Source organism: Sorex araneus, chromosome 3 (genome assembly GCF_027595985.1).
Source record: "Sorex araneus isolate mSorAra2 chromosome 3, mSorAra2.pri, whole genome shotgun sequence".
Taxonomy (NCBI): domain Eukaryota; kingdom Metazoa; phylum Chordata; class Mammalia; order Eulipotyphla; family Soricidae; genus Sorex; species Sorex araneus.
The window spans coordinates 82,698,855-82,710,751 of record NC_073304.1 but is presented as its reverse complement, the minus strand read 5'-3'; the positions used below and the strand labels follow the sequence as shown (position 1 = coordinate 82,710,751).

General features: G+C 38.3%; 1 protein-coding gene across 7 annotated transcripts in view; it reads left to right on the top strand.

Moving 5' to 3' along the window:
• The window catches only part of MEIS2 (Meis homeobox 2), a 228,871-nt gene that overhangs the window by 11,562 nt on the left and 205,412 nt on the right, over positions 1–11,897 (top strand). For all 7 annotated transcript variants that reach the window (XM_055131979.1, XM_055131977.1, XM_055131978.1 and 4 more), the window contains exon 7: positions 5,070–5,184. In XM_055131979.1, coding sequence (XP_054987954.1) covers positions 5,070–5,184 — 115 coding nt within the window. The remainder of the gene's footprint in view (positions 1–5,069; positions 5,185–11,897) is intronic.

The window sequence follows — 11,897 nt, the reverse complement described above, 5'->3', positions numbered from 1 at the left end:
CGTCTCCATTTTTCCCAAACTATAGAATTAACATTTTTCACTTCTTAGATTTAAATACCTCATGATAGGTGTCATTGTCCTAGTTTTAAAAATATATTTGCATAATACTAATTAGGAATTAAAGCCTCCGAAAGTCATAGAACACTGTAACTTCATATTAATTATGTGTTCTGACACAAGCATATTTTGCTTTTGTTATATACACATATTGAATCAAATTAGTCTTGCATGCTGTTAGCTGACTGAAACACCTTTGTATATATCTACCTTTACCTTCTACCTACAAAAAAGCCATTCTGGATTACTTTATGTTCCAACTTCATCGTTTCTGGATTGATGTTATAAAGCATGTTTTAATTGTATATGTCCTCGAAAGTCAAATTTTTGTTGAAAGAATTTTCCTGGTCGTGGAAATCAGTGAAAATGACCTTGCGGATGCTCTTGTCTAAGCACTTAATTTTAAAGAAATAAAGAAAACCAGTCGGAGAGAAATGAAGAGCCCCACTTGCTTAAGTGGAGGTGCTTAAGTCACATGACCAGTGTGGCACCCCAGAGTCTTAATTCCAGTTAACACTGTCTTCCCTTGTGCCACATCCAGTGAATCACCTTGTCATTTGCAGTCTCAAATGAGTTTCATATTATTTTAGATAGCTTATGTGGAGTTTGGCTTTCCACCACCACACCCCTCCCTGCTGAGAGCAAATATATTTTATTGCCCCAGTTATTTTTGTTGTTGTTTAGAAACCCTTGCATATTTTACTTTATTGTTTTTCAAATTGATAGACTCATGAACTGTGTGGAGTTAGGGAAATACCACCATTCACCAGAACTTAAGTTCCTCTATAGCAAGGCCCTCTCCGAAAGTGCCATAACAATGTAAAATGTGCTGGTCCCCCCTGTTTTTGCAACCTCAACAAAAGGGGGTACACGTATGATTTCTTCCTCTGCCCAGAGACTTCTATTCTCTCTATGCTGTTTCCTAGATTTAGCAAAATTCAATGATAGTGCTAAATCAATTTTTTTTTTAACTTCCAAGGGAGAAAAAACTGGCAGAATTGTATTTTCTTGGGAAAGCTGTGTGTAAATGAGAAACAGAAAAGCGGCAGCATGATCTCCTGTGGCCCCACTACTACAAGCGCTCCCCATATTGTCTCCTGCTTTTATATTAATTACAACTTGCATTATCAGCTGTGAGTCTGTAGCCCAGCAAATAGAAAATACTGCCCCTGGAGACCTAGCTTCTTGTATCTATTTTCCATCTCTTTCTATTGTGCTCCACTCAGTATTCACTGTTTTTCTCCTGCTAACACTGCTCTTTAATACAATTACGCAAGAGCAGGAAGAGTACCATCTTTGACTCCCAATTATTAAAGCCACCGGGAATAGAAACATGTTCACCCTTGGGTCTTTGTGATACTTTTGGCTGAAGAACGGGCATGTTATTAGGGAATGCCTCTACCTGCACATGTAGCCACATGCGAGCACACTGAGTATTTCTCTTTCTATCTCAGCAGACGTCACAAGCTTTATGTGCTTTCATAGGACACTTTGGTTTCAAGATTCACTAAACTTTAGCTGTAAATTTGGCCAGAATCTAGGTAATTCTTCCCGAAGGATGCAAACTTGGAGTCTCACTCTGGAGAGGGAAAAATAGAAGAAAGGAATTGTGATGCAAATAATTATTTCAGCCTAAAATAAAATCTTAACACATCTGCATAGTTGACTATATTTTATTTGTGTAGGTAAGAGTTTTTTTTTTTAATGAACAAATTGGTAGCAATTTCTGTTAACCAAAATATCAACATTTGTCTTTGTACCAAGACCTCATGTATAAATGGATATGAACAACTTCGGGGTAACTCCTCGAAACCTGAGGGATTGTTTTGATTTTTTCCACTTTCTTTATTGCGTTGTTTTAGAGAGTGGCAGGAATCACATCCGGTGGTGCTCAGGGTTTACTCCTGGCTCTGTACTCAGAAATTACTCATGGCGGTTCTAACAGGACTATATGAAATGTGGGGTGGGGTATTGAACCCAGCTTAGCTATGTGTAAGGCAAGTGCCTTACCCACTGTGCCATCTCTTTGGCCCAGTGTTTCTCCTACTTTCAACTTGAAGATCATGGGATTTCTTAGTTTGTATCAGACTCGCAGACTAGGTCATAATACTAGAGCTGCTCTGGTATTAGACACCCTGTGATACCGTTATAGAAGAACATTTGTGAAGGATATAAGAAATAAAAGGGGGAATTTTGAAGAATATAAGGAGAAAGAGGAAACTGTTAGTGAACTTGAGCAAATTTTAGAACTGGGTTGAAAACCGAAGACCTAACTCGTTTGAAGTAGCCAGAAACTTTTATAATTATAAGTACTCATGTGGCCCTTTATTTTAGAAAACTTCTCCAGGAAACCATTCAAAAAACACACTGAATTGTAAATTAATGAAGCTTGCCTTTAACATTCAGCACAGGTTTGACTGTTAGGGACAAATCAACATTTTCAGTTTCAAGAAGTCCTTCTGGCCATCCCTTTAAATCACTAGAGTGCCCAACCAGAAAGACTTGCTCCAGCTTCATTTGAACGATTATATAATAGCTATTGGATGACATTTGCCTTAAAACATAGTTGAGGTGTTAGTGGTTAATTATTGTAATTTTCATGAGGGGTAAGGAACTTTTATAGCAGCTGTCTTAATAAGAGTTTGCAGTGCATAAAATTAACATCACTTGCACTACACACTGAAAAGTTTAGGTTAGGTGAATGTGTTGCAGTTTCTGCATTTTCTAAAAGGATATAGGCAGGTTTGTTGTAGGACTCAATCACACCATGCTTTTGTTTCTTTCTTCTCTTTCCTTGCCATGAAAGTTTTCTAGAGGGTTTTATCTAATTATCATCAGGAAAGCAGCTGACATGAACAGGTTGCAAAGCTTGAAGAGCCCCTGTATTTTGTTTGCCTTTAGCTTCAAACTATTGGAGTGGTTTCTAAAATGAGAGATCATTTTAAGACAACTTTGTCTTAATACAGGGAGCAGAGCACCTTGTTTTTCGTTTTATCCTACTTAGCTTCATGCTCTAATCTATTTCTTAAAACATTAGTGTAGAAATCTAAAATATATATGTGTGTGATATTTATAGTCACAGAATTTCTGCTTAGGGTTTTCACTCTGCATCAAGTACTTGCTTGGATGGCAGTGCCAGTAGCATTGTTTGATATAGATATTATTTATATATTGAGCTTTTGATCATTTTACCATCTATCAAAAATGCTGAATAGTAATTTGCAATCAGTTTGTAGCGGATCTGTTGAGGAAAAATAGCAGATTTCAGTGGTTGTTCTGAATAATTATAGTTCCTTGTATTGTCTCACCTAGGTTTCTTGATAAAATTGTATGTTCTGTATGTGCATTATAGCATTGATGTTGACGCAAATGATAGACTGATTTTTTTCCCCTGGATACACTGTATATAATGATAACACAGCAAGATTGCTTTTCGGTAGTCAAGATGTTTGCATGCTGCCCACAGGCACGCCAGTCTACCTGAATTCTTACTTAGTAATTCCTGAAAGGAGGAGTAGTGTGCTTTGGAGAGATTAATGTTATTTTCTATTTCCTCCCCTCCTAATTCCTCAAACCTCCACTCCCACCCCACACCTAATAGAAGGAGTTTTCTTGCCTGTAGATTCTTGGGGGCACAGTTGAAGTCATAGCATACAGGTGACACGTGTACAGCTCAGGCTTTCAGGCTGGTCTGTTTCATGTGCTGTTCTGACTCTCTGTTTCTGCCAGAGGAAATTCCATCTCTTGCCTGCCTTCATGTGGTGCTGATAAAGTCCTTCCTGTACATTAGAAATCCTGTTTTCCTTTAAGCAGCCGCAGAGTATTGGGAATGATCAGGAAAGGGGAGGAGGAACAGGAGAAGAATACACTCAGTAACGTGGCATGAGCTATAACTTAGTTTGCCTTGTCTGTCCTTCGCAATAGGTAGGTCTTCCAGGGGAAAGTGCTGTGCATTTAAAACTTTCGTGATGCGCAAGTAAAAATCCTACCCCGTTTATTAGATGACTAGCCATTCTTAGCTATTACATCTTTTTGTGGCTGTTTGTGCAAATTTAATTAAAACCAAATTGGTCATTCATTAGGTATAAATGCAGGGATCAATATAATTGTTTTCATTCGGTTGTGTAGTTGATAACTTCCAGTGTAGAGATCTTGTCCTCTTTCAGAGTGTTCTGATTATTTAAAAGGAGTCTTTGAGGTTCATACGTGTTACCAATATGAAGTATTCAGTACTCGAGTGTTTCTTGAGAAGGTATGTACTAGTTCAGGTAGCAAGGATAAAAGTTACTTTTGCAGTTTTACGTAGCCGTTTTTAAAGTTCAAAAATTAACTTCATTGAGAGACTGAAGATATAGTACAGGAGGCAAGGCACTTGTCTTGCAAGAAACAGACCCTGTTTTGAATCCCTGATACCCCACATATTGTCCCTTGAGCCTGCTAGGGATCACTCCTGAACACAGATCCAGGAATAGACCCTGAGCATAGCCAGGCATGGTCCAGTTCCTGCCCCCCCCCCCGCCCTCCAGTTAGCTTTACTGGGGTCTCATTTGTTTATTATGAAATGTAATTTGTTTGTTTCTGGACCACACATGACAGTGCTCAGGGATTACTACTGGCTCTGCACTCAGAGATCGCTCTTGGTAGGGTCAGGGGTATATGTGATGCTGGGAGAGAACCCAGATTGGCCCTTCCCACTGTATTATCTCTGCAACCCACAAATGCACACATTTAAAATGTCATTTTCACCAAGCTTCATCAGATGTGTGCATTGATGTAACCATAACCTCATCAAGATCCTAGAAAGGACTTTTTTTTTGTCTTCCTTTTGGAACCTATTTGCCCTGTTGCTCAAAGGGCAACTTATTATAATGTGACATCTGGATGTGCCTGATATGACAAATACTAATATGTTTACTTTTTTTTTTTTAATTCTCTGTGCACCTTTCCTCTTGGCTCCTTGTTTGTGGTGGAAATGGTAACCGTGGAAAAATTTCTTGGCATCCTGACACCAGAATCCTGCATCTTGGCGAGACCATGATGATGCAACCTCCACTCACTCAGCGGGCACTCCAGGGCCCTCCAGTGGTGGACACGCTTCCCAGAGTGGAGACAACAGCAGTGAGCAAGGTAAAAGGTCAAGCATTTGCCTTGTGCAAAGTGGATATGACTGAAGTCACCAGTATTTTATGGTGTTAGTGCATATACTTCCTTGTCGGTAGGAGGCAGACTAGGGAGTATAATCAGCTGCTTTTAAAAACCAGACAGTAATTCCATCTTCTTATATTACTTAAGAAAAGATCTAATGTGAGATGTCTAATCTTTACGTTGGTATTACAATAATAATTGATTAGTTCTGCCAGTCCTTTTACAAATGTGGTTATCTACACTTTTCTTCTGTGTATAAGTAAGTGGAATGACAGAACTGCTTTGCTGTGATGGTGCACTGGTTTGAATTCTACTATAAATAGAATATTTTGTTTGAAATATCAAGTATAAGAGTTCTCTGAAATTCAGCAATGATGCCTCTTGAGAATGTAAGATGCAAACACCTGTACTTATCAGCTCGGGAAGCACTGTACAAAACGTATGTGGAATCATATCTGGGAAAGATGGATTCTGAAATTCTTTAGACGATTTCTCCCATTTCCATTCAGCTGACATAGTGACTTGTCATGAATCTTAAAAATTAGAATGATCAGAGGACAAGAGAGACATCAAGTGCAGATGGCAAGGAAGCCTAGTGTTATTTAGAATAAATTTTAACATTTAAAACTCACATACTGCTTGGAGAGTGATTGTATGTTAGCAGGGTTGCCTCATTGATGGCAAAATGATTATTTAATGGAAAATGTCTTATTGAATGTGGTTCAGAAAAGTTTATAGATTTTACTTTTTAATATTTCACATTAGATCTTGTCAGATCTCCTAGAATAATTCCTTTCCTATTATGACCGTGTTTATGGCCACAATGTTTAAACATTAGATGGTATTCTAAGTATAAGACAGTGTAACAGCTTGCGCCACAGTCATGTATGCCATTTAAAATTGGGAAGTTGAGGGCCTGGAGTGACAGTGCTGCGGGTAGGGATGCTTGCCTTAAGCGCAGCAGATCTGGGTTTGATCCCTGGGGTCCCATTTGGTATTAACCCCTGAGTACTACTGGGTGTGGCCCCCCAAAAGTGGAAGGTTAATTTAGGGGGAGTTCCTTTATTCCTCTAAATTTCGGGTCCTGAATTTTGGATCCCTGGTATTTAAGAGGAGTCTAGGAAAATGTCCTCTCTAGTATGTCATTAACTTGTGAAGGGGTCCAAATTAGAATATAGAGTTAAACACACTGCTGCTGATGCAGAAACAAACACTCTAAGATGGTAAATTGGGGAAGAATTTGTGAATTGTATCTATTTCGACTTTATCTGCTGTTTTGATTGGGCCCTTTAAATTTATATAAGAAAACCAAACTAGATGACAGTTTGAAGATAACGTGAACTTAAAAGTAAGTGGGTCTGCAATGCAATGGTTTACTGTTTGCTGCATCTTAGGGATGGAGTTCTCAGCATGGTGAAATCTGTAGCATTAACACCACCTTCCCCACCACCCCCAATTGCTGCCACCAAAAGGCCCTTGAAGGAATATGTTAATAAAAACAAAACACCTTAAACATTGCACAAAAGAGGGGGAGAAAGAGAAGTAGCCCTAATGGTCTAATGAGGCTATCTTCCAAAGACTTGTTGTGTGTGAGGCTTGCTTTGACCTTTCACTTCACTCAGGAGCCCAGTGCTTCATTTTTCACATTCTTGCAATTACGTTAACGCTTCAAGCATTTCTGACTCCAAGTCAGCTAGCAACACCAGGCATAACTCAACACAGTGAGTTTTTCTCCTCTCTGTAGATTCATTAACAGGTCACCAAGGTCCCAACTGAAATTTAAAACTGACTGGTTCTGTTGGGCTGGTTGAGTTATGGCAAGGGAGATAGCAGGAAAGGACCAGAGAGGTGGGAAGGGGGGGAGAGAGAAGACCCTGAGGTTTGTAGCAGGGACTAGTTGCAGCAGTGGACAAGGCATGGAGGGGTTTTTGTTTTGTTTTGGTTTGGTTTGGTTTGGGGGTGGGTTTTTTGCTTTTTTTTTTTTTTTTTTTTTAGTTTTGCTTTTTTTTTTTTGTCTTTTGTCTTTTTGTGTTTTGTTTTTTTGGCCAGGAATGAGAAAAACTCGAGATTGGTGAACTGGTTAAGAACAGTATGCAAAACTCACGATGTTGTGGGTAGCCTCACCCACTTATCCAATGTTGAAGGATGTGATCCCTGTAGGATTTTGTTCCTTTAATCATATCTCGGTGGGATTAAAGAATGGACATGGTAGCTTATGTGTAAGAGTCGTGGGAAGTCAGTCATCTTACTGGACTAAAATGTGAGGGACAAAAAAAAAAAAGTTGCAACTTCTAGAAAATAGAATATTTCACCCTGGCAAATTTCCTACCTGACATCTCAGTGATTCCAAAACACATATTTAAGTTTTAAATGAATTTGTGTGTCTGTGTGTGCTTACAAGAGACTCTAAATTTTCAGGGCCAGACTGGAATGCATTTTGTCATATGCATGCCCATTAGTCTTTTAAACATGTTTTCAAGATATCTTGGTATTTTGTCCCACAGAATTGTCCAGAGTAGCTTTCTGTGGGAAAGATTAATTATCTGCTTCAGGGCAAAGTCAACACAGATATTGACTGAAATCACATATGCTTATCCTAGGTTAAATCTTAGGGTTGATGTGTAATGGAAAACCTGAGAGGGAAATTTATGTTCTTCGTATTAAATATATTAGAATGTTTCATTTGGAAAACAAGTTTGTAGTTTAGAAAAGAGTTTCCTTGCTTATTCAGAATTTATTAGCACAACAGGCATATGGAAAACTGTAAAACGATTCAGTTTCAAAACAAATTATGATAAACAGAAAAAATAGGGATGAATTGTACTAAATACAATGTTTTCATACACATTTTAAATTAAACTTTAATAGCCATATGCTATAAAACAATACATGCATTTATGTTGCCTTATAATTTTTGTGAATATTTTTACTAAAATGATTCATACACATCTTTACTTTGGAACCTAAAAATACTTCGTTTTATGGCTTGATAGTGAAAGAGCTACAGTTACAGAGGTGAAAGGTCATCTTTTCCTTCTTAGTGTTTCTGCTGCAAACCAAACGGAGGGGGAAAAAATCTGAGTTTAAAAATATTGTGAGAAACACCCTCGCTAAAATGTAAAACCTGACTCTACTGTATCTTTCAAACAGCACATGCCTAGCAGTAAACGATATAAATATGAACCAGACTTTCATTCACTCTGATTTCTTTTGCTGAAACAGCCAAAGGGGGGGAGGGAGTTTGTGTTGTTAGTCCACATTAGAATGAAGAAAGAAATCTGATTTTTCAGGGGTGGAATTAGGGTGCAGCCTGGGGGCTCTGGAGATGTAACTGCCCCTCTTTGTGCCCGACTTCCTATCAGTAAAATGGGGCTTGATAATAAGGCTTGGGGTCCCTAATTCTCTACCTGCTGAGTCAAAAGCTGCTTTGTATTTCCCAGTATATTTTGCCAGAGTCAAGAGTAGGAAGCATCCCCCTTGTTCACAGCGCACTTTCAGAGCCTGAGATGAAAGGCACAATATATGTACAAAGTATTATTATTATTGATGGGTTTGTGTAACTCCCATTAACGCTGATGGGAGTTACGAATGTGAATTGGCAAGAGAATAGACCCCTCAGTGTTTAGAGCACATGAAATTTACATTTTTTCCAGTGCTGTAATTGAGATGTTGACAAATTGAAGAATATTGATGAGCCTTTGTTTTAAGTATTTCGTGCCAAGTTTGTTTTATTTTTCCTGGTTTGAACAATGGTATGGGTTCAGCAGCAGTGAATAAAAAGGGTAGAGTAAAGATAACTTTGTATTTCAATATTTTGATGTGCCAATATGAAATAAATTGTCTTAGGCAAATGGAATATGCTGTTTTAATCATTAGCTATGCATGAAAGAAAAATTGATGTTGACATCTTTGCTGTAAAATCGTTGTAATGGGGCCTTCCTTACAATTCATTTTTGTAAAATTCATTTTGTACATTTTGCAGCAATTGAACAATCCCTGCACTGTGAATAGGCAGGATTCCCAGAAATACCGAGACAGTTGGCCCAGTAACTGCTGAGCTCACACTGCACACCACACACACGTTAACCATACTGTTGCCAGGCCCAGTGTAACCTAAATGCATTCACATGCTAGCATCTATATGTCTGTCATCTTTCAGGACACAGGGCTGCACAACTAGTAGATTTCCCCGAGAATACACCTCCCAACAGACCTCACTTCTGATGTTCTTGTCTATTATCCAGGCAATGAGACTAGCATTTCATAACTATATAATTACATATGCATTTATTTGTTGTGCAGTTCTTTAAATATCATAGTGTTGAGATATAAAAATACCCCCTATATGTTTAATGTGTTTTTACGTTAGCACACATCTAAATGGTATTGCACTTTGAATTTATAATGCACACGGTAGTTATGAAAGAGTATTCTTCCCCACCAAAATTCTTCCCTTCTTACAGCTTTCAAGGATGGGGGGTAAAAACCTCAAACCCACTCATGGTAGGTCCTGAATGTGTTCTACGGGGATTTCTTATTCAGTCTAGGAAAACTCTGTCAATGGAATGTTTTCATAGTGGCGGCAATCTCTTTAAAATAACCCTAAATACAATATGACAGATGCCATCTGGCATAATCTTTTGCTAGTTGCTTTTAACTTTTATTTTTCCTAGAGCTAAGTTCATCCCAAACTGGTCACTCTGTTATGATAAATGCAATAATATATTTTTTCCTTCCTGTCTTCCTAATTATGTTTCCCAAATTCTCTGAAAATTGAACTGACAATTTGCCACCAAAGAGATACTCATTGAGTATTTATGTTGCATTTTTTCTTTCTTTTCCCCAAGTACAATCAAAAGAATGCCATATATAGCCATCACCAAACTCTTCCCCAAATTTGGGGCTGGAGCAATAGCATAGCGGGTAGGGCGTTTGCCTTGCATGCAGCTGACCGGGGTTCGATTCCCAGCATCCCATATGGTCCCCTGAGCACCTCCAGGGGTAATTCCTGAGTGCAAAGTGAGGAGTAACCCCTGAGCATCGCCAGGCATGACCCAAAAAGGAAAAAAGAAATGTTGATTTTCTAGAATAGCAACCATTAGGAATAAAATTAAACTCTTCTAATAAATAAATGTTCTAGCAATATGAAATGGTGCCCATAAATGCTTAAAAGCTTTCTATAATTACTGTTAATTTTGAGTAATTTTTTCCTATATGTGTCATCTTACTTGAAAAACCTGGAGTTGTGATTTCTAGATTTTTTTTAACTTAGTCATGTAAAGGGATGTCTCCTGATGCCAGTTAGAGTTTAATTTAGAGTAGTAATTAAACTTGAATACTGCCTCATAAACAAAAGATAAACAATAAACCAGCCACGTTCCCTGCTGTTTCATAGCTTTCTTTCCCAGATGTTTTAGCCTGATAATTTTTACACAGTGAACTACCTAACATGAAGTTCTGTGGACAGAGGTTGAAAATAAGTTTTCTATTCTTTTTTGACTTGGGTTTTGTTTTCATAGACATTTTTAAAAAATCTGCCCACCTTGCAAAATACAGAGGATTTAAGATGATTAAGTTTTTTTTTTAATTCTGAAAACATATATACTCACTACAGATGTGCTGTAACGATAACTCAAGTTCTTTTTCTTTGAGATTGTTTATAGGTTTTTCCTCCAAAAAAATTCTCCTTTTCCCCCTTACCCCCACCCCCACCTCTTAAAACTAATTCTAGCATGAGTATCTTTTACTTTGAATGTAATGTGTAGAAAAAAATTTTGTATAGATAAGTAAAATAAGTCAGGGGAAGGAAAACTTTGCAGTGGAAATTTTTCTTTCTTCTCCTCCTGCCCTTGCTTCCAGCCCCATGTTTTGCTGGCCATAACCGGTGCTACTTTAGTTCTATAACTCTTCCTTGGGCTACAAGGGTTCTTCTGTCCAGTTCTGGACCCTTCCACTGTCAGCCATGATCTTTCTAATTGTCAGGTACTAGTCGCTTGTTCAATGCAGAAGCCATGTTATTTTCACTGGGTGGGGTAATTACTGAAAGCTGAGAATAGCTGCACTAAAGACAGAGGGATACTTTCATGATCCCATTAGCATAAGAGTGGGTAAATTATTCATGCCAAGTGAGGATTCTATGGGGAAAAGTATAGTTAATGCACATAGTTTTTAAATGTATCCCTTTCTGCTCTGAGACTAAATTCTTGTTGGAATCAGTTCTCAGACATTTACGGGAAAGCTCTGGTGGCGTGTTAGATGCAGTTCATCTCTTTCTGTTTGCAGCGCTCTCAATAGAGACCATCTGGCAAAGATCCAAAAGGTGATTAAACAAAATGATCAGCTCTTGTTGCTGTGTTACATGTCCAATACTCCGGATTAAAAAACATGACCCACGACAGTCAAGCTAACGTCATGCCGCTCCCCCCACCCCCTCCCCTTCCCGTATAAGAATTCAGATGGTCCACAAATGTGTGTGCCATCTTTGTGTCCTTATGGCCCATAATCATGAACAGGTTGTGCAAATGGCTCTTTCTGTAGCACTGTCTGTTCCAGCAGCATAGAAGCGTTTCATATTAATTGGGTCAGTCTAATATTCATATTGACATGGGGAAAATTACTAAAATTTATTCTTATAGCAGACAATGAATATGTTTGCTTTCTGCCATGAGGGAAGTGAAATCTGACAACTAGCTTGT